Here is a 23,481-nt window from a genome sequence, read left to right as displayed (position 1 = left end):
CCCTGAGGAAGCAAAACAGCCCCAAATCATGATGCTCCCTCCACCATGCTTCACGGTGGGGATGAGATGTTGATGTTGGTGAGCTATTCCATTTTTCCTATGAACACGACGTTGTGGGTTACTCCCAAACAATTCAACTTGGGTTAATCGGTCCACAAAATATTTTGCCAAAACGTCTGTGGAGTGTCCAAGTGCCTTTTGCAAACATTAAACGAGCAACAATATTTTTTTTAGACAGCAGTGGCTTCCTCCGTGGAGTCCTCCTTTGAACACCATTCTTGGCCATATTTTTACATATACTTGATTTGTGCACAGAGATATTGGACTGTGCCAGTGATTTCTGTAAGTCTTTAGCAGACACTCTAGGGTTCTTTTTTACCTCTCTGAGAAGTCAGCGCTGAACTTTTGGTGTCATCTTTGGTGGACAGCCACAGTGCCACACTCTCTCCATTTGTAGACAACTTCTCTGTCTGTCGATTGATGAACATCCAGACTTGCAGAGATGTTTTTTTTTTTTTTTATCCTTTCCCAGCTTTATACAAATCAAAAGTCCTTGATCACAGGTCTTCAGACAGCTCTTTTGACCGAGCCATGATGCACATCAGACAATGCGTCTGATCAAGACAATTTTTACTTTTAACTTTTTGAAAGAAAATTTAATTCAAACCACACATCAGTGATTGGCCACACACCTGACTTAAATTGTTTGGTAAAAATTGTTTTCAATTGCTCTTTGTCTTCTTAGGCAGAGAGTTAGGGTAACTTACTTATTTTTCCCCCTTCTGTCATTGTTTGCATGCTATCGTCATGAAAATATGAAATCTAATAAATTCTTGGATGGTTGTAGTTAAAGCAGACAAAGTTTTTACATCTGTGTTTTTATGACAAAGATCAGATAACATTTGATGGTGATGTTATGATGAAATGTGAGAAATTCCAGAAGGTTCAGATACATTTTCATACCATTGGATATATATTTTGTAAAGCTCATGCTTTGTCCTCATCAGCAGGAGTTTAAAAACAGTAAAAAGTTTATTTTGACGAAGAAATACGAAGTACAGATACCTGTTTTCAAATGTAATGGATAAAAAAAATATCATTGCATTATTCTCAATTAAACTACATGAACATCTACTAAGTACAATAGCAAAGTATTTGTACACTACTACTGACCACCATGCTCATTAAACATGTTTTACCCTTAAAGTTATAGATCGTAGGCTACACTTTATCTGTCCCATTGATTGATGTACAATTATTATATTGTACGTATAAAGGCATAATCATACAGTATATAACACTTCCTTTGTGATATTCAATAGTCATAATACTTTTTTAGATATTTTTTTTTGCTTCATTCCTTCTTGTCTGTACAGTAGATGCAAAGGTGAAAACCTGTGCATGATCAAGGTTTACCCTCTTGATGGCAGGCCAACACAGTTAATCTTAGTCTGGATGCTACATGCAAAGATTGCACGACAGCCACGCTTCAGCGCTTTTACGCACATGCTTAGGGATTAGAATTTGGGTTAAGCATTTATATTCGGCTCTCACGCACTAAAAGACAAGGTTTATGTGGATTTTACTAAATGTTTTGTGGTGTGGTTTTCCTTTATGCATTTTCCTCAGTAAGGCAACAGAAATTTAAGTGATTAACATAGTTTTCAGTTGTCCACATGTTTTATAAATAATTAAATGTGTGCTCCGGTTAATAGATGTCTGCTCATGGTCCTTAAGGTGTGGCTACTGGAAACGTCTGAGGAAAGAACACCATGTCCTCATCAGTTCAGGGTGTCGTGAGCTTCACTGAGCATCATGATGCTGGGCAGAGCGGACAATGAGGGTGAGAAACTGGACTAAGTTATAATGTTCTCCAGAACTTTTAGGCAGTAAACTCTTTCTAATGAAGCCACATTGCACGTATAAATTTGTCCACCATAATCTTTAAATGCTATCTCCGACTTTTTGCTGAATCACTATTAATTTATCACTTTTTTGTTTAATTTAAATGATTCTGTGCTTATTTTGTGCTGTTACACTAAAGATAAAGGGGTGATTTTGGCTGGGATCAAATAACAAAAGACGATAAACCACCACAATTGAATTATATATTTTGACAGAAAAGTCAAAGTGAATTAAGATCTAAATGTTCAGCCCCTCCCATTTCCCTCTCATATGCACATACACATGCACTGCTGTGACACACCTCTGTCACCATGTTTCTCCCTAACCAATGAAATAAGCCCAATGCAATTTTAGCAGTGGACGTCACTCAGTTGCCCCTCCTCTGCGCCTAATGATGCATGCGTATTCGCGTGTGTGATTTTTGCTTGTGTGTACGTTGTGTGTTCTTGCACATCTATGCGTCTGCATACCTGATTGGGTCAATCCAGCATCTCCTTCATTGTCATTCTTTCTATCCCTAACGCCATTTCTTTCAGGTCGGGTCACTCTCGTCCCGTCTCACACTTCCACGCATTTACCAGCAAAGACTGTTGGAGTTCGACATTTTGCCTTCATGGAGGATTATCACAAACCTGACCAACAGACAGTGCAGGCGTTGAGGAACATCGCCAATCGCCTCAGGATCAACTCCATCAAGGCGACAACCGCAGCAGGCATCGGGTGAGTGGACTCTCACATATAGTAAGAATGTAAAAGCACCTGTGCTTGATTGACATCTTTACAAACTTGATATTTTTCCACAAGGAAAATTGTCACACCCATGTATGTATATGCAGGATATACTCACTAAGGCATATTTGAAGTGTAAGGCCTGCATGTCCTGCCTTTGTTCTGCGCCCCTCCACTGACGCAGTCTTTTACATCATAAATCTTCTTTCTTCTGCTATCCTTACTTAAAATATGAATATTCTTTCTTCTGCTATCCTTACTTAAAATATAAATAAATAAAAATAAAAACAAAGAGTAAACAGAATATTTACACCATACACAGTTTCATTTATTAGGCCTTTTTTCAGTTTATTTAATTATTTTAAAATAACTCATAAAATTAAGAAAACTTCTGTTTTATTTTGCCATACACTTAATAAAAAGCTTTGCTATACAAAGCATTAATTAAATGACTGACCTAAGGTAAAGAAAACTTATTTATTGCAAAGGTTGAAGGGTAAACTAACAAAGAAAATTTATTTTGACTAGCTGCTTGTTACTATTTGCATTTCTTACACTCGCAATGAAATACTTAAATGACAAATAAGAAATCTTGTAGTGAGAATAAACATGATTTATGCATGACGATCATATACCAGACATACTGTACAATGTAGTGTCCCCACCCCTCAATACACCATAAGGTTAGATGGTGGTCTTTGTGTCAATGAAGCAATTGGTCTGTTCAGCGTGGACAGCACAGTATTAGTATTCTACTTTTCTTAGGATTTTCCTTGAAAATATTTTTTTGCTTCTTTTTATTACTTATTTTGATTCATTTGACTAGTCTGCATATTCGCAGTTATAGTGAAGCTCTTCAGCTATCGGCAAGACCAGTTAGGGTAAAACATTCACCAATGGCAAGCTGATGAATTTTTTTGTGTGCGCATCTTCAAGTTTTGTGACGAGTCCATCGTATGCGCATCTGGATGAAATCCCCTTCTCCCCTCCTTTCTTCTGCAGACACCCCACATCATGCTGCAGTGTTGCAGAAATCATGTCAGTGCTTTTCTTCCACACCATGAAGTACCGCCCTGAGGACCCAAGGAACTTCCACAGCGATCGCTTCCTTATGTCCAAGGTATGAGCCCTTTGGCACTATGGAGGAAATATATATTTATAAAGGAGATGTATATCCTTATATTCTCTATCCCAGGTTCAATCTGCCCCAGCCTTGTACTCAATGTGGGTTGAGACAGGCTTCCTGAAGGAGAGTGAGTTGCTCAGTATGTGCCAGGTCGATTCTTCACTGGAGTGCCACCTTGTTCCTGTAAGGAGACAGCAGATGATCATGACAAATTCAATGTATTTTATTTGTGTATATAAAACTGTGACTTTTTGTAATACAGTATTAAAAAATGAGACCAAGCTAAATCTTTACTTTCGCTGTAACATTTTCCACCATTAATAGGACCAGGAACGTACCACAGGATATATTTTTAATGATAAATCTTTCAGAAAGGGGACCTTTAAAAAACACAAATGAAATGATATGGTTGCACTAGTTTGCACACCCTCAAATAACCGAGAATGTGACTGTTCAGAATGAACCGATCGAATTGTTCACAATGTCTTTCACAGTCCAAGGCCCCAGTTTCATCTGTAAAAAAAAATTTGTTTTTTAGCTTTCAGAATTTTAATATTGGTCTCATTTTTCACATCACTAAAAATAGTATGAGTGGACTTTTTATATTTACTGTATTTAAGTTTTTAAGTGTTTATATTTTTATTTTATAGAAGCAACAGTTTGTGGACGTTACAACTGGGTATTTAGGACAGGGGCTTGGTGTGGCCTGTGGAATGGCGTACACTGGTAAATACTTCGACAAAGCCAGGTAATCCCTACAAGCATCATCAATTACAGTATATTCATAAACTGTTCAAATCTATGTATTTAGATTTATGCAGGAGTGTACACACAAGTTAAATGCCTTAATGAGGTCTACAGTACATCATTCTCTTAGAAGCAATTTTAGGATTGGCCACACAGTGGATGTGCGCTGTGACTACATGCCCTGCTCTCCTGATTTTTCTGCTCTAATAATCACAGGCCTAGCAGTCGCATCTCACGTCTTTTCCTAGCAAATTTCCTTTCTGGATTTATACGCAGTTTATTGTCCTAATCTATTCTTGCAAACCAATTCCACTCATTTTCCTCATGTGACATACAAAAATTGTTTTGCAAAGACATTTCCATAGACGTTAATATACGAGAAAAAAATGGAAAAACAAGTTAGAGGTGCAGGTGTGAAATTCAACAGCCACACCTTCAGAAGCCTCAGGAAGCTTTTAACGTGCCATATTTAGCAAGTGTTCCATCAGATCAGGAATCAATCTAACTGGAAACTTGTCAGATAGCATTTTCAGCCTTTGTGCACTCAAGCGCATGCACACTCATGGTGTAACTGTGTTCAAATGCAGCTACCGTGTTTACTGCCTGTTGGGGGATGGCGAAATGTCAGAGGGCTCCGTATGGGAAGCCATGTCTTTTGCTTCTTACTACCAGCTTGACAACCTAGTGGCCATCATGGACATCAACCGCCTGAGCCAAAGTGACTCTGCGCCTTTGCAGCATCATGCCGAGAAATACCAGAGACGCTGTGAAGCATTTGGGTAATACATTCAAATCCTGAACAACCAAATATCTTGCTTTTAAGTATTGGGAAAGGGATAAGAAATGGCAGAGTTTTCCTTATCATACAATTATAAAATGCAGATTGTTTTTTCAGTATGTGACTATTATCCAAAAGGAATGGTGGTAATGAAGTGATTACTTCTTGCTAATACAGTGGTATGAAAAAGTATCTGAACCTTTTGGAATTTCTTACATTTCTGCATAAAATCACCATTGAATGTGAGCTGATCTTTGTCAAAATCACACAGATGAAAAAAACAGTGTCTGCGTTAACTAAAACCACCCAAACATTAATAGGTTTTCATATTGTAATGAAGATAGTATGCAAACAATGACAGAAAGGGTGAAAAATAAGTAAGTGAACCATCACATTCAGTATTTTGTCCCCCCATTTGACAGCAATAACTTTAACCAGACGCGTCTTGTAGCTGCAGATCAGTGGGCACATCGATTAGGACTAATCTTGGCCCATTCTTCTCTACAAAACTGCTGTAGTTGAATCAGATTCCTGGGATGTCTGGCATGATTCGCTGTCTTTAGGTCATGCCACAGCATCTTCATGGGGTTCAAGACTTTGACTTGGCCATTCCAGAACGTGTATTTTGTTCTTTCGAAACTATTCTGAAGTTGATTTACTTCTGTGTTTTGAATCATTGTTTTGTTGCAGCATCCATCCACTTTTTACCTTCAACTGTCTGACAGACAGACTCAAGTTTTCCCGCAAAACATCCTGATAAACATTTGAATTCATTCTTCCATTAATGATTGCAAGTTGTCCAGGCCGTAAGGCAGCAAAACAGCTCCAAATCATGATACTCCCTCGGTCATGCTTCACGGTGGGGATGAGTTGTTGATGTTGGTGAACTCTTCTATTTTTCCTCCACACATGACATTGTGTGTTACTTCCGAACAAGTCAACTTCAGTTCCATCAGTCCACGAAATATTATGCCAAAACTTCCGTGGAGTGTCCAAGTGCCTTTTTTGCGAACATTAAACAAGCAACAATGTTTTTTTAGAAAGCAATGGCTTCCTACAAGGAGTCCTCCCATTCACACCCTTCTTGACCGTAGTTTTACATATAGTTGATGTGTGCACAGAAATATTGGACTGTGCCAGTGATTTCTGTAAGTCTTTAGCAGAGACTCTAGGTTCTTTTTTACCTCTCTGAGTATTCAGCGCTGAACTGTTGGCATCATCTTTTGTGGACGGTCACTCCTTAGGAGAGAAGCAACAGTGCCAAACTCTCTCCATTTGTAGACAACTTCTCTGACTGTCGATTGATGAACATCCAGACTTTTAGAGATGGTTTTGTATCCTTTCTTGGCTTTATACAAATCAACAATCTTTGATCGCAGGTCTTCAGACTGCTCTTTTGACTGAGTCATGACGCATATCAGGTAATGCTTCTCATCAAGACATTTCTTACCAGGTGTGTGTTTTATAGTGAGCATGGCAGCTTTAAACCACTCATCAGTGATGGGGCACACACCTGACTTAAAATGTTTGGTAAAAATTGGTTTCAATTGCTCTTTAAGTCACTTGAGCTAGAGGGTTCACTTACTTATGTTATACCCCCCCCCCCCCTTCTGTCATTGTTTGCATGCTATCCTCATTAAAATATGAAAACCTATAAATGTTTGGGTGGTTTTAGTTAAAGCAGACACTGTATTTTCATTTGTGTGATTTTGACATAGATCAGATCACATTTGTCGGATATTTTATGCAGAAATGTGAGCGATTCCAAAATGTTCAGATACTTTGCCATACTACTGTATACATGAACAAAAAGATTAATATACTGTTTTTTCATTTTAAATAGGATTTATGTAATCCACATTACCTTAAATACATTTAGTTCAAGCAAATTTGTCATTTGAAGTGCATACTACATGTGTATGTAATGTTTATGCAGCTGGCACGCCATTATTGTGGATGGACATAGTGTGGAGGAGTTGTGCAAGGCTCTCAGCCAGCCACGCCATCAGCCCACTGCTATCATTGCCAAAACTATCAAGGGCAAAGGCATTTCAGGTAATTAATTATCAGTTATTTGAAATGTAATTTAAAAAAAAAAAAAAAAAAAAAGTAAATGAATGCTTTGCTAGAACATAATGTGATGATGTATCGTTGGGGGTGTTTAAGCTGCAGAAGATAAGATGGGTTGGCACTCCAAAACACTGCCTAAAGACATGGCCGAGATGGTCATGAAGGATCTGCAGAGTCGGATTATGAGCACCAGCAAGCACCTGTACCCACCTTCTCCTATTGAGGACTCACCCCCAGTGAGCCTGAGGAACATCCGCATGGCCAGTGCGCCCACTTATAAACCTGGAGAAAAGGTGTGCACAATGCACGCCAGTTTCACATATAGTCTCAGGAGAGGACTGGGGAAGATGCCTGTAATACAGACATGTAAACTTTCTTTCACAGATTTCCACGCGTAAGGCCTATGGGATGTCAATCACCAAGTTAGGTCGTTACAATGAACGCGTCGTGGCTCTTGATGGAGACACCAACAACCTCACTTACTCAGAGATCTTCAAGAATGAACATCCCAATCGCTTTGTGGAGTGCTACATTGCCCAGCAGAATATGGTAGGATGTCTAAGGAGCCGCCATTGCTAGGGTTGGCTATTGCCTCGTAGATGATAATCACTTAATTCACCAAGATCCATTTCTTGATTGAATATTACTCTATAATTATACTATATACTATTGTACAGTATGTAACTTGTATTAATAATATACTAATATAATTGTTATCTCTCTATCTCTCTCGCTTTACTTTTGTGAAAGAATGGCTTTTTTATGAATCATCTCTGATTATACGTTTGGCAGCTGGTCAAATGTGGTCGTAAATTAAATATGAGTTTTGCCTTATGTAAGGGTGGGTAGATATATGATCACTGGCAACCCCAATGATCAAATTCTTCCTCAGCAAGTGCAATGATGAGCTAATTAATCTTAATATATGGTTGATCATTTGGGAAAAACAACCATGTACTGTAGTTAAATGGTGATGCTGTAGTGTCTCCAAATGCAGACGACTCCAATCTAGGTCAGGCATGTGTGTGACGATAAGCAGTCACGGCAAGTGAAATATTAATTAGAGGGGAGGGTGGGGCCATCTGGCTGATGCAGTCAAAGGTTGAAGAGACTGGTTATAATTCAGACGTGTCCAAAGTCCGGCCCGGGGGCCAAATGCGGCCCGTGGTCATATTTCATCCGGCCCCCAGCCTCTGTCATAAAATCATTTACATCTGACCCGCACACAGACCTAATAAATTGGTCAGCAGTACTGCTACCAGCATATGAAGTAGCTTACACACTAAATCTTGCTCCTCATTTACCCACAAAAAGCCAGCAGCATTCTAAGCAACATTACCCCGTGTGACCCTTTACTTCCAATTTTCTAAAATGGCGACAATCAACAACAACAACAAAATTGACTGCGACGGCCAACGCTTCAAGGATAGGTGGAAATAGGACTATTTCTTCACTAAAATATGCAACAACTCTGCCTCATTTGCACAGAGACAGTCGCTGTTTCTAAAGAGTTCAATGTGAGGCGATAATACCAAACAAGAAACGCTGACATGTACAACAAGATTATAGGGAAGAGAGTCGAAAGAGAATGCTACATAGGCTGGTTGCGAGATTGTTGAAATTATTAACTAGAAAAAAATAATATAGCAAATGTGATACACAGAATGGCTTGCTAAAATTTGCTTAAATATTTTGTTTTACGTAAAGGACGTCAGCCAAGGTCGGCCCCCCACATTTTTACCACACCAAATCTGGCCCCCTTTGCAAAAAGTTTGGACACCCCTGGGTTAGATGCATACAGTGACTTTCAAATGATTTCTAAGAATAATCGATATCTGACAAATACAGCTGATAACAATTCCCAAATCATACTCTTCAACTGAAAAAAGAAATAGTATAGATTGAACACAAGTGAACCAAAAAATGTGAGTAGTCACATTTTTTGGTAGTGACATAAGATGTCTAAATCTAAATATTAAATATGATGTGTTTAATTTAAATGTTTTCAGTGAAACTAAAACACTTGTGAAGGTCCGAGTTTCCTTATATTGTTAATTATGATTTAAAGCCAATTTATGGATATAAATGTACTACTTGACATAGGCTATCGTGATAACATCGTGAAAAGAGAACCACTTTTTAATGTAAATGAAATACACCCTACATACAGTATCTATCATATTTAGTTGGCCAAATGTGACCAATATCTTATAAATATTATATCGAAGTATTTTAGAGTTGTTTCAACAATTTTCTATATTAAAACAACTTATCACAAATCATACAGTATATGTTTGTGTATACATGCTGTTTGAAAAGCAACTCCCTGTTTTTAAAGCAGCACTAAAATCATGTTCCAATATTTTGAACAATGGCGACATATCACTAGCAACTTTTCAGGATGCTCAAATTGTCCCCACCACCTTAAGTAACCTTATTTGCATTATATAATGAGTTCAGTTATAGAGATAGTTTAGATTGTCTTTACTTATTAAGAATGTATGTTCAGACTTAAATGACTTACATGGACACCATTTTTTTCCTCAAATGCACGTTTGATTGGCTGATGACTAGTTAAATTCCCTTGTTTTCAGTGTAAATCTACTAGAAAAAAAGTGAAATTATCTGCCAGTGCTTCGAGTAAATTTTACTCAGATTTCTTGAAATAAGATATTAGCTATTTTTCTTAACACTTATTTTAAGCAAAAAGTGAGTATATTTAACCTAAAAAAAAAAAAGAAAGCTTTTTTTCATCAAAAATGTTCCTAATTCAAGAACTGATATTGTTCAAAACATTATTTGAAAGCATTTTTTCACTTGATTTTGGTGAAAAATGACCAACCTTTGGCTGTATGGGCTAAAGTAAATTGAATAGTCTGACCCATTAATCCGTTAACTAGTCTTTCACACTCAAAACAAGATGGAGAAAATTATTCGACTAGATTTAAGAAAAAAATATCATATTAAGACGTTATAAATGTGCAGTGTGAAAGTTAGTACAAGTCAATCCAGATTTATTTTTGCATTGATCCTTTAGCCTATCAATTAATTAGGTTTATATTGATGAGAAATGTAGCCCTGATGTCCCGTCCCCAGCAAAAAGTATACATGCAGGTTATGCTGTTATATCGTCCCTACCAATATTGAGACCAAACCTACGCCCTTGATTTTGAACTGTTTCATTAATAAAACAGGTCAAATTGAGAGTGTGCCCTGGTTGAACTATGTTTTCTGTGTATTTATTTAATTGCAATCGCTTTTGCAAGATAAATCATTCTGCAAAGCTACCTAATTCAAGTAGTGTTGCTGTCTACACTTTCCGAACGGACATCATGTGGGGTGGGGAAACCTAACCAGAAGAGAGAAGATAGGACAGATAAACGTTTGTGTATGGTGAGTGCAAAAACAATGTTAGTAAAGTGTGAGCATAAATCGGTCGATATTCCAAAATGTTTTCAGTGGCACCTAGTCGTGCATATGCCCACTCTAATATGTGTGTGAGTCAAGTGGGGATGCTGCACAGGAGTCGACGGGAAAGCCAGACACCGCCCCCGTCATCCCAGGGCAGAGTTAACTTGGCTTTTGGCATGGCAGACGTAACTTTTAATATTAAACAAAATAATCTATCTGGAATGAAAACAAGTACATTGGTTTAATTCCCACCCATCATGGGACCATACACACACAAAGAGAGAAAAATATACTGTACATACAGTGAGGAAAATAAATATTTGAGTTCTCCCACTTAGAAATGATGGGCGAGTTTGAAATTTGTAGGCCTATACAAGGCTGGAAAGCGTTACGGGGCAATTGCCAAGCAGCTTGGTAATATAAGATCCACTGTTGGAGCAATTATTAAAAAATGGAAGAAAGTGAACATGACTGTCGATCTTGCTCGTACTGGGGCTCCATGCAAGATCTAGCTCGTAGATTCCCACTGATCCTAAGAATGGTCAGGAATCAGCCAAGAACTACACAGGAGGAGCTGCTCAATGACCTGAAAGGAGCTGGGACCAAAATTTCCAAGGTTACTGTTGGTAATACATGAGACGTCATGGTTTAAAATCATGCATGGCATGCAAGGTTCCCCTGCTTAAACCAGCACATGTCCAGGCCAGTTTTAAGTATGCCAATGATCCAGAGGAGTCATGGGAGACAGTTATGTGGTCATATGAGATGAAAATGGAACTTTTTGATCTTATTTCCACTCATAATGTTTGGAGGAAGAAGAATGATGAGTACCATCGCAAGAACACCATCCCTACTGTGAAGCATGGCGGTGGTATCTTCATGCTTTAGGGGTGTTTTTCTGCACATGGGACTGGACGACTGCACTGTATTAAGGAGAGAATGACCAGGGCCATGTATTGTGAAATTTTGGGGAATAACCGCCTTCCCTCAGTCAGAGCATTGAAAATGGTTCGTGACTGGGTCTTCTAACATGACAATGGCCCAAATCCATAACCAAGGAGTGACTTCATAGAAAGCATATCAAGGTTCTGGAGGGGTCTAGCCAGTCTCCAGAACTAAACCCAATACAAAATCTTCTGGGGAAGCTCAAACGCCATGTTTCTCAGTGACAGTCCAGAAATCTGATTGATCTAGAGAAGATCTCTGTAGAGCAGTGGTGCAAAATCCTTGCTGCAGTCTGTGCAAACCTGGTGAAAATTTACAGGAAATGTTTAACCTCTGTGATTGTAATCAAAAGCTACTGTACTAAATATTGACATTTATTTTCTCAGGTGTTGGAATACTTATTTGCAGCAGTATAATACAAATATATATATTTTTAAAAATCATACACTGTGATTTCTGGATTTTTTTGTAGATTGTCTCTCACAGTGGACAAGCACCTACCGAGAAAATTTCAAACCCGCCCATCATTTTTAAGTGGGAGAACCAGCAAAATCGCAGGGTGTTCAAATACTTATTTTCCTCACTTCTACGTCTAAGTTTGAGTATTTTAAAAAAGAGAGTTACTTTTCAGTCACCCTGTTTGTGTATATACAGTATATAAACTCATATACTTTTGTCCGTCAAATAATTTTGCCTCCATATTGTATACTACGCTGTTGAATAGGTACTGAGAAACACCATTTTCTTTACCAGGTCAGTGTTGCCATGGGATGTACTTCCCGTGAGAGAAACATTGTGTTTGCCAGCACCCTGGCATCCTTTTTCACACGTGCCTATGATCAGCTCCGTATGGCAGCCATATTAGAAAGCAACGTCAACCTCTGTGGCTCCCACTGCGGCCTGTCCACTGGTCAGTAAGACGTACCAACCTCACAAAAAAAGTCTTAAATCCCTCACACTGAGCACTCCACTCCAGTTGATAGTGCAGTTCTTGTTGTTTTCTCCTTCATTATCTAATCCTGTCTTTTCCTCACCAATGCCCTACTTGTCCTCACCCCTCCCCTCTCCTTCCTTTCCTGTCTCCCCTGGAAGCTGTCTGCAAGGAACCAAGTGTTCCTCTATTATTGCAGGTACACTTAATGCACGCAAAGACCAGACTGTCTCCTGCATGTGTTGGTTCCCCTGCCATGACTTTAACTTGTATTGCTCATCTGCCGCATTGAAACAATTATGATAGAGCTAAATATATGTATCATAGGAGAAGAAGGGCCCTCCTTGATGGGTTTGGAGGACATGGCCATGTTCAGGGCTCTCCCTAGAACAACCATATTCTATCCTAGTGATGGAGTGTCAACAGAGAAGGCTGTGGAATTGGCTGCTTCCACAAAGGTAAAAAGGATTTGCTTTATATTAAATTTGTTTTTTCGGGGGAAAACGCTTCCATGTATTGGCGTGTCCTTCTGTTTTCTTTCCAAAGGGTGTTTGCTATATCCGAACCAGCCGCCAGGACAATGCCATAATCTACAACAGCAATGAAGATTTCCATGTCGGACAAGCTAAGGTAGGAAACTCTCTACTCTCTGATCTGCCTTTTTATTAGTATAAAATAGCTTGCAACCTTGCATGCCAGGTGGTGTACCAGAGCAAGGATGACCAGGTGACTGTGGTGGCTGCTGGAGTGACTCTGCATGAGGCACTTGCTGCAGCTGAACATCTAAAGAAAGGTACTGTATTGTAAATTATGCATTTACAGTCAATACAAAACAAAAAGGAACTCCTTATATGAACAAAATAGATTTAAAAACTGTACTTTATATGTTTTACTAGTCCAAAGTATAGACTCAATTAAAATGTATTACTATTGAAACTCAAATACACCTCTAATCGACTTATAGGAACTAGTACAACACTTTGAGAATCAAGGCAGTAGAGTAATATATCAAAAATATAATGATAGAAGTAGTACTCCACTACAAAGTACAGCTATGGTAATTATAATGACGTCAAATAAGTACGTTTCTGTCAAACTGATAGTTAAGCTCATCGCCTCATAAGCATAAGCATAAGCATAAACAGGATCTGTCTTAAAGTAAATGATGAGAATTTATTACCAGTCGATTCCACAAAGTTCCTGGGAGTCCTCATTGACAAGTCTCTCAACTACAAAGCCATATAGAGCACCTGATACAATACTAACCAAATATGTTGTTCTCTTCTTCAAAGTATGACACCATTTCCCTTTAACTGCACTTCTTAGACTGTACAAAACCTTGTTTGAGCCCCATATTAATTATTCTAACGTCAAATAGTGTAACACGTTTCCCAGTCACCTCAAGAAACTGGAAACCCTACAAAAGAGGCAGAGGTGGATAGTAAAGCGTTACATTTACTCTGTTACATTTACTTGAGTAACTTTTTGAGAAAAATATATGTCTAAGAGTAGTTTTACTAAGCCATACTTTTTACTTTTACTTGAGTAGGTTTGTGAAGAAAAAAACACTACTCTTATTCAGCTACTTTGGGCTACGCATGGGTCGTTACATTTCTACATATTAGATTTATTTTTTTTTTTGCCAGCGATGCCAAGAGTAGCTCTACCAATTTCACCAATGAGACACCGCAACAATAACATGATTCATTATACCAATCAGACGCAAGCTGGCCGTTTTATGGTCACGCCAGCCTGTTCAATCACTTGGCGTCTTTAAAGTAGCGTAAAAAAAACAAACATTTTTTGACATAGAGCACTGCCCTCAACATGACTTGAAAGCGTGGATTTAAATGTCTCGCAGTTTTTGTTTGGCGCCGATTGACCACGGATAACTGGAAAGAAGACCCTTTTAATGTCATAATAGTAACTTGAAGAAGATCCTTTTAATGTCATGATAGTAACTTGAAGGAACTATTCAAACTAGGAACTATTTTCCCCACTAGAGGGCACTCATGCTCTTCGTACGAATAATGCTTCATTTCTGTCATTTTTTTTCTTGGCGGAATTCATTGTTTTTTTTTCCTGTTTATTTTGTATTTCTTTGGCTTAACGTGGTTATGTAGTAGGTTATTGTACAGTATCATTATTTTTGTACAGTATCATGATTACAACAGTTCATATTGATAACTGTGCTGAGGGAAAAAAAAATCCATTGTTTAAAAAAAAAAAAAAAATCAAACAAATATCTAAGCAGTTACTCACAATGTTGCTCATTACTTGAGTATTCTTTTCACCAAATACTTTTTTACTTGTACTTGAGTACATTTTTTGGATGACTTACTTTTACTTGTGTAATATTATTTTTGAAGTAACACTACGCTTACTTGAGTCAAATTGTTTGGCTACTCTACCCACCTCTGAAAAGAAGATGGTTCGTGCCATGTCCTGGTCCAGTTTTAATACCCCTACCCACTCCCTATTTTATTGCTTACGTCTTCTCCGACTCACTGAGTTGAATATATTTCCAAATGCATGCATAATGTTCCAAATTGTAAAAGATATGAATAGCAGACTTTCTGAGCTCATTCCAGTCTGGACTCCTGTCCATACTCATGATACCAGGAATAAAGCTCTCATCAGTGGCAAAAATAATGAAGACTTGGTAGCACCAGCCTGAGCATCGTATCTAGAGGCCCGCAGATTTAGGATGAGCTCGACGACAAGTTAAAAATGTTGAAATCCATCTCCACCTTTAAAACGATGTTAAAAGCATTCTGATCAGTTCACATAAAAATTCCAACATACCTTGGTTATAAATTCTCTTATTGTAGGAAAGTATTTCTTTCTCTTTTTTTTCTTTTTTTTTCTTTTTTGTGTATTTAGTGTTTAATGTTATTGTCTATCAGTATGTTATTGTATGAGGATGATATAATGTGCTACGTTTCACCCTTTCTGCTCTTAACATTTTTCTACTAATGATTGTCTTAATGTACGCCGTGTATAAGCTTTGAGTAGCTTCTTAAGGAGACCTGACTCACATATCATCTTAGCTCAGCATTATGAGATGATATACATTTTGTGAATATGGATGTGTGTGTGTGAATAAATTGAAAATTGAAACTTGTAATTCAAATTGATGTATTATACAAATCCACCCCCGCACCCTTTACTAATTTAACTCATGCTGTGTATGGTAGATTTATATGTGTGAGTGTAAAATTTGGAAATTAAGAAAAAAACCAACTGCTTATCCATCTTTCATATTGCAGAAAGGATATATGTGCGGGTTATTGATCCGTTCACAATCAAACCTCTTGATGCCAAGACCATCATTGATCACACACGTGCCACCAGGGGAAGAATCCTCACTGTAGAGGACCATTACTATGAAGGTAGGTAATCTTTCTTAGCTTTTGCATATTGCATGACAGCAACCAGGCTTTTAGCAAAAAGCATCTCGGCACGGCTACATCTGTGCAGCTGGGGCGCTTTTGCCTTGGATCGTATCATCGTGTGTTGCGATGGCGCTTTCCCATTGGCTTGGAAAAAAAGACAACTCAGTGGCATTTGCTTATTGGCTGGCAGTAGTGTGCCCTCATTGCAGACAAAGTATCATGCAGCTTTTCCAAAATGTGGAAGTCAACTAGGCAGTGCGCTGTCACATTGCTTTAGCTTTGCATGTGCCTGTGGGGTACTTTGTGACCTAGATAGCACAGGCAGCCGTGCCCTCTCTCTGCCAAAGCAGTGGGGATGGGTGATGGCACAGACTTCACTGGACAATACATATTCTATTCACTTTACATGTAAACCAAGTAGACCGCACATTTTGTCATTAGTGTTGCTGAAAAGCGAAAAGTATGTCCAAATGCTTTTTTTTTTTTTTATTTCTACTATTTGGAGAAAAACCTGCGATGTGTTTTTATTTCCCAGCTCAAAACACAAGATAAAAATGTTGTTCCTTTCACAACTTAAAAGTATGGCATGAATTGCTTGCTATGTTATAAACATAATTAATGGTGTATAAAAAGAAAGAAAACGAGTGATTCCATTACTTCTGAAGAACTTAGGCTCGGTTTGTACCGCAGGTCTTAATGCACGAATCCGATTTTTTCATGTTTTTCCAACTCGGGTGAGGCATTAACTTGACGGTCTGCACGGGACACGTCGCATAGAAGTGGACCATTTCAAATCCGATCTGGGTCACTTTCGTATGTGATTCAAATCCGATCTGGGCCACATTTTTTCAGAATGTGGCGGGCGGTCTGAACTGTCAAGTCTCCCGAATTGGACTACATGCAGCAATTACGTCAGCAAAGAGCAAGAGAGACTGGGCGCTATTGTAGTGGTGCAGCTGAGCGTTAGCACCGAGCTTGCCTTGAACACGGCTTTTGGGGAAGGGTCGGACTTGAAAACAGTCATAAAAAAATAAAATGGGTTGAGGATAAGCCTGAGAATGTTCGTTTTTTTTCTGATCCATATGAGCAATATTTCAGGATTGGTTACACGGCTGAGAGTTGCAAACTATCGGTATGTGTGTGTGTAATGCACGGAAAGTGCATGTATGCTATCGGTCCATATAAAATTTGAATATAAGACTAAACGAGGATTATTTATGTCTGTTATTCGTGTCCTCTTTTTGGAAATCGAAATATGATCACCTCTGAATGATGTTGAGCCAGCATGTGTGGTCATTTGTTTTGATGGTTCAGCGCAGACTTCAAAGACAGAACCGAGATAATAAAGAAAATTAAAGAGGCATGTTATGCACGTTCCATTTTGTTTTTCGAAACCTCAAAATAAAAACTACATCAAAATTTTGATTTATTTATTGCATTTTTATAATTTAATAAAAGCAATGAAACAATTCATTAATATTGTAATGAAGTTAAATTTGAGGTGGCATCATATAACAGAGTAGTTAGGTGGTGTGCTGAATGCACTGCAGGGAAAATAAACATGAAATCATAAAGGCAAATTATGTATTTTTAGCCGACTTAGTCATTTTGATAGTAGGCTAATATAGCTAATTCAGATACATACAGCAGGTGTTGCCTTCATTATTAGGCTTATTTAAGACTTTTAATTTTTTGGGCTCCAGACATATTTGTGTTTTGGTCCAATATGGCTCTTTCAACATTTTGGGTTGCCTACCCCTGGTAGGTTTTCAAAATGAAAAAAAAAAATCTGTTTTATTGATGCAAACAACAACGACAAAAAAGTTGAATTCTTAAAATACATTCTGAATTTGTGGGTTAAGTTTATGGTTTTCAAAATATTTTGCCAAAGTGACGTTCCTCTTTAGAGCATGTTTGGGTAGAATTAGTCCGTAATTTCTGGACTATTTTGGGCGCCCCTGATTACAAGCCTCACCCAGTACATTTTTAAAGGAAAAACCATTTTGTACATACATAAGCCTCTCCTGCCTATAAGCCGCGTGTGCCCACTTAGCAACGAGACATTGACAAAGAAATACACAGTTTTCTAAATTTTGATAACACACCTTAACTTTTCGTTCCAAACAGCGCCGGCAAACACGGCAGTTATATAGACCCTATTCACCAACGTCACAGAATGACGTGTCGCTGTATCCGGCCGCCATATTGTCCGTCTCTGTTTAGCCCTATTCTCAATGGTTTCAATTAGTCGTTCAGTTTATAGAGCAATTCATGGAAGCCCCGGTGCTTTCAGACGCTGTAAACTCATTGGATGCGTTGCATAAAAGGCGTTATGTGGAAAAGCTTCAGTCTATCCATTCGCCAGATCCATATTTGATGCCTAAATCGATATTTTTCGACCCGCTGTCTTCGCCCTCTCTGCCTGACATCTGCTACCCTGATATCTACAACTATCTTGTCCACACAAAATCAGCCTATTCTCACGAAAGTTTGAAAAACTTTAAGAGCAGCACTCCAAGCAACATTACCCTGTGTGATTTCTAAAATGGCGACAATCAAAAAAAAAAAAGACTACGATGGCCGATGCTTCAAGGATAGGTGGATATTGGACTATTTCTTCAATAAAACACGCAACAACTGTGTCTGCCTCATTTGAAAAGAGACAGTCTCTGTTTTCAAAAAGTTCGATGTGACGCGATAATGATATTATATTACCGAACAAGACACGCTGACATGTACGACAACATTACAGGGAAGATACGCGCGAGAAATTATAGCAACTTGAAGCGAGTTTATTTTTTCACAGCAGCAGTATTTCGCAAAAGTCCGAGTGTCGAAAGAGAAAGCCACAAAGACGAGACTGTTGAAATTATGAATTAAAAAAAATAATAAAGCAAATGTGACACACAGAAGGGCTTGCTAAAATTTGTTTAAATATATTGTTCTATGTAAATCAGCCAAGGTAGCCCCCCGCATTTTTACCACACCAAATCTGGCCCCCTTTGCAAAAGGTTTGGACGCACCTGTTTAACTGATGATCCGTAGACGAGGCCAGCTTCTTTCACTTGGTACCAGCTTAATATTATTCAAAATGTAATGATGGTGGAAGAAATAAGCATCTTGAATTTGAAACTGTATGTTGTCGGCGATTAGCCTCGCAATGATCTTAATTGTGGTTGTCAGCCCAAAACCCTCTAAATATATATTAAATGCATCTTACCAGATATAAAATGACTACTACATAATCCGTGGTAATTGTTTGGAGCCCAGTTTTCTCGTCGAATTGCAGCAGTCCATCTCGCTCTCCTCTCCGGGTCTCTCGGAATACGGTAGAACTTCAAGTCTCTCCGTCTATCTTCTCTGTTATTGCAACCAACCGCCACACACGCCTTCACCATTTTGATTATTAATGTTAACGAGCAGAAAAACACGCCATAATAGGAGGAATTTACGTAGCGGTAATGCATCAACATGACGAGTAGACGGACAGTATGGCGCGGAGGCGTGGTTGTGACGTCATGTGAGTAGGGTCTATAGCAGCAGCACGGATGTTACATAGCATCAGCATGGCGGTGCAGCACTAATTGTGCTGGTTAATAAAAACATAAACGTCTTTGTTAACAATCTTCATCTTCCTCCTGTGCATTCAAACCATGGAGGTCTTCAACCTCAGTGTCGGATATGAAGATGCTCAGATGCACTTCGCCACGCACCTACTCAGTCTCTCCTTTGCTGTCGACTTCAATGTCTCTCATAATGAGGCAAATTCACTCCCAGCCTGTGCCGTCCTCCTCGCGCTTCACGCTGCCAGGCTCCCCCGGCAAACCTGTGCAAAAGCTGCTCTTCGCATGCGGCGAGTCTTGGCAAACGATCTCTCGCCGCTCGTCATCAAAGCTTCCCATACAACTCGGATGGCCAATTTAATTTCTTCTAGCATTTTCCATGATGCAGGTCTTCCAATTCTACTCATGCACAAAGACGAGGATCCGCCACCTCTATTCATGCACAACGCACAAAGTTAAACTACCGGTAATAGTGCAAACTAGCGTCTTCCTCGACACATATATTCCACGTGTCTCACTCCCACATTCCATGCTCAAGCGCCCCTGTCGGCCGTCAGAAAAATACACAAATTGGCTGCATCATTGCACATGCCGCAGGACCCAAACTGAGGGAAAAAAGTAGCGGCTTGTAGTCCGGAAATTACGGTAGTCGAGGGTCACATTTAATTTGATATAATTAAAAAAAATAATGTGAACAATCTTAATTACATTACATTACATTTTTTGAGCTGGATATTATTTTATGAATTCAAAGAACTTTATAAGAAAAAGATTTAAGAGGATTTACGAATGAAAAACAAACTGAATTGAATAAATTAATTTCAACCAACAAATTAAAAAAAACTAACAAACTGCAAATACAGTATAATGCAGAGAACTCATAGTGATACTAATGCTTGGTCGGCCGGATTAAAGACTGGCGCTACATGGTTGAATGTGCCCTGTGGGCTTTACCCTCCTCCCGCCAACTTGACTTCCCTTGACATTTCTTTCATCTTGGTGTATTTTTGTCGCACAGGTGGCCTAGGGGAGGCCGTTTGCTCGGCAGTAGTAAACGAGACTGGCTTTAATCTTCATCGTTTGGCTGTGTCCCACGTACCACATTGCGGCAAACCGCATGAGCTTCTCAAGCTCTACGGCATTGACCGTGACGCCATCGCCCAGGCCGTACGCAAGATGCTCAGCACCTCCACCAATGCCAAGTAACTCTCATCTCCAGCCCTACACTTTTTCTCACCAAATCTATCAAAAGTCAAGTGAATCCTCGTAAGTGTTTAAAGTATTGTGATTTTGTGATCTTCCAGGGTAGAATTCCACTTTCACTCATCTTTTAATGCACCCAACACACTACACTAAAACACTAATACACTCACACAAACCTACATATCCCATCAATTTTTTCATGTTCACTAAGAGTACCTCGTGATGATTCCATGTGTTTTTGAAATGCTTTTTAAGTCACGTCATTAGAGTGACAATCTTTTTATATATTATTCCAAATGTAGCTTTTGAAATCAGGTGGGTGGTTTAGTTAGTATTAAAGTATTTGTCTTCATGACGCTGTCAGAAAGAAACAAGGTGAGTTGTTGTCAGTAGAAGTTAGTAGAGAAAAAACGGAACAAAAACCAAATGTAGATTGATTACAAAATTGCACAAAAAACACAAGTCACATCCACAGACAATTCAATACAAGTCTTGAATTGCTTGTCTTCAGCATTGTGTTTTGTTGTACCGTGATGTCACCTACCATTCACACCACACAACAGCAGTGTGCGTAATTGTGTGGCCATTGACACATTGTGTGACATTGTTACATTGTGCTTTTATATGAGGAGGGGATGTTCCCCCTGTGCTAATGCATAAGTTTGATTGTGACTGCGCAAGGTAGAGTTAAGTCTGACTTGTGAACTGTTACTTGAAGTTTTGTAAGTACTATACTTTCATGTAATAAATCCCTCTACATTTGAGTCCGGGAGTTTGTGTTTGTTTTTTGTTACCACTGCCAGGCAATTCATGTTATGGGAGTAAACATCCGGATGGATGTAAATAGTGGACCGGAACAAGATTATTTTCTGTAAATAAACTACAGATTGAGTACAATACAGTGATCCCTCACTACTTCACGCTTCAAACGTTGCGCCGTCAGTCTTTTTTTTCCAATTAAAAACTAAATACAGATGAGTTTACACGAGTCGATCGCGTAGTCTCACTCTCCCTTCCTCCCCTCTCCCTGCTCTTTGGCAGTTGTACTGGAGTTGATTATTAAAGTTAACGATGATCGACAGACAGTTAAGCTTTGATCTTGCCAAAGGCGCTGGTAAGCAGAGACTTCAAAGCGCCGCATGCGTCAACATCGTTTAACTTGTGAAACAGTTGCTGTGGCAACTCATTGTGTGGAAGTGAGCAGCCTAAGTGGAATCACTCAAAGAAGCATACAATAACGCTTGTCTTTATTAAATGCTTCTTTGAGTGACAAGCATTTTTCAGCTTTTTTTTTTGTTTTTTTTAAATGGATTAGGCGTCTACATGTTTTCTTGTTTAAAAATAAGTTGGTAGGACAGTAACATGTTTAAAACATCCTAATTATTACATTTGAAGTGCTTAAACACAATTTATTAAAATTTATATATATACGTTTTTCAAAATTATACTTTGAGGTAAAAAGTGAAAAAACATGTCTTACATGTATCTTTTTCCAATTATAAATCTGAATAAATACATTGAACACACCAAAAAAAAAAAATTAAATTGGGGGGGCGCTACTTCGTGGTTTTTCACTTATCGCGGCAGGTTCTGGTCCTCATTAACCGCGAAAAATGAGGGATCACTGTCAACTTTTTAGGTGTGAAATCCGCTTAGATTTTTACAGGACTGAGAGTCTAATGTAAGGAAATTAGATCATAATATGTGACATTAAATTTATAGTAAGTAGACATGTGCCGATTACTGGTTTCAAGGTATACCGTGGTATGAAAACGTCAAGGTTTCAAAACTGCAAAAATTTTCTGTCACACCATCTCTAAGGTATTAGCTATTTTTATGTTCCAAAAATGCATGGAGAAATCCCTCACTTGAAGCTACAAGGCTCAACACTCCCCCACCGGTTTTTGCTCAGTGTCAGTGAATCAGCTGTGTTACACGATGGCTTGAGTAGTGAAACTCCTGAACTATTTCCCCCCCGTCAAAGAAAACGAAATCGCTAGTATGGGAATACTTCGGCTACAGAAAAGTTAGCTCAGAGGAGGAGGGTCAACCGACATGTAAAACATATTTGCGGAGTGTGGCTGCCAAGGAGGCAATACCTCCGATATAATTTAGCATTTTTATAAAACTAAAGGTTAGTAAACACTGCCATGAACGTTTTCCACCAGCTACAAGAGTTTAATTTGTCTAGCGGTGGTAAAATGTGGTGTTTTGTTCTCTCTGTATAATGTAAACATGATACGAGCCAAACACACGTGCTTTTTATGGAAAATAATTCAATTATTTTTGTTTTGATGGTAATAATCTTGAGCTGTGGCTGTGGGTTTAGGTTTACCTATAGGGCTGCATTTAATTTTATTTAGAATATTTCATTTTTTTTTTTTTTAACTTAACATTATACTAATGTTCCAATGTGCTAATATGTTTTGAAAAATAAAAATCCTGTTTAATGGAAAAACATGTTTTTTTTTTTTTTTTAAACCCAGATAAATCACAGTAACACATTTTAGAGCTGTAGGACTAATTGTGATACCGTGAAACCATGACATTTTGGCTTAAATTAAGGTTATCATACCGTCAGAATCTCATACCGGCACATGCCTAAAACCCAAAACATTTGTTAAAGAGGTTAAGGTAAAATATCGTAGATTATGAACTAATTCTAATACCAAATATAT

At 38.5% G+C, this 23,481-nt stretch overlaps 1 protein-coding gene and 1 long non-coding RNA gene across 2 annotated transcripts; one reads left to right on the top strand and one right to left on the bottom strand.

Annotated features, from left to right (window-relative positions):
* The first annotated feature begins 1,723 nt into the window (after window positions 1-1,723).
* On the top strand, window positions 1,724-21,566 carry LOC130922160 (transketolase-like). The gene is made up of 15 exons (XM_057846739.1): window positions 1,724-1,843; window positions 2,442-2,625; window positions 3,637-3,754; window positions 3,830-3,943; window positions 4,411-4,508; window positions 5,095-5,286; window positions 7,222-7,340; window positions 7,452-7,648; window positions 7,740-7,904; window positions 12,465-12,621; window positions 12,970-13,100; window positions 13,189-13,272; window positions 13,342-13,435; window positions 15,912-16,034; window positions 20,619-21,566. Exons 1-15 carry the CDS (start codon window positions 1,816-1,818, stop codon window positions 20,804-20,806), a joined length of 1,992 nt encoding a protein of 663 aa, XP_057702722.1. The 5' UTR covers window positions 1,724-1,815; the 3' UTR covers window positions 20,807-21,566.
* Window positions 2,972-14,076, bottom strand: LOC130922161 (uncharacterized). The gene is made up of 3 exons (XR_009064463.1): window positions 13,823-14,076; window positions 13,330-13,425; window positions 2,972-3,941 (listed from the first exon to the last, which is right to left on the bottom strand). It is a non-coding gene; the product is annotated as an uncharacterized LOC130922161 (long non-coding RNA).
* Window positions 21,567-23,481: the final 1,915 nt, after the last annotated feature.

The sequence above is a fragment of the Corythoichthys intestinalis genome, chromosome 9 (assembly GCF_030265065.1).
Source record: "Corythoichthys intestinalis isolate RoL2023-P3 chromosome 9, ASM3026506v1, whole genome shotgun sequence".
NCBI classification, from domain to species: domain Eukaryota; kingdom Metazoa; phylum Chordata; class Actinopteri; order Syngnathiformes; family Syngnathidae; genus Corythoichthys; species Corythoichthys intestinalis.
This window is presented reverse-complemented; position numbering and strand designations above follow the sequence as displayed.

Excerpts from the sequence above, each read along its gene's own strand:
- LOC130922160 (XM_057846739.1), top strand. The coding sequence starts at position 1,816 with ATGATGCTGGGCAGAGCGGACAATGAGG. Across the intron at positions 3,755-3,829 it reads ATCGCTTCCTTATGTCCAAG|GTTCAATCTGCCCCAGCCTT; the intron begins GTATGAGCCCTT and ends TCTCTATCCCAG. Across the intron at positions 5,287-7,221 it reads AGACGCTGTGAAGCATTTGG|CTGGCACGCCATTATTGTGG; the intron begins GTAATACATTCA and ends ATGTTTATGCAG.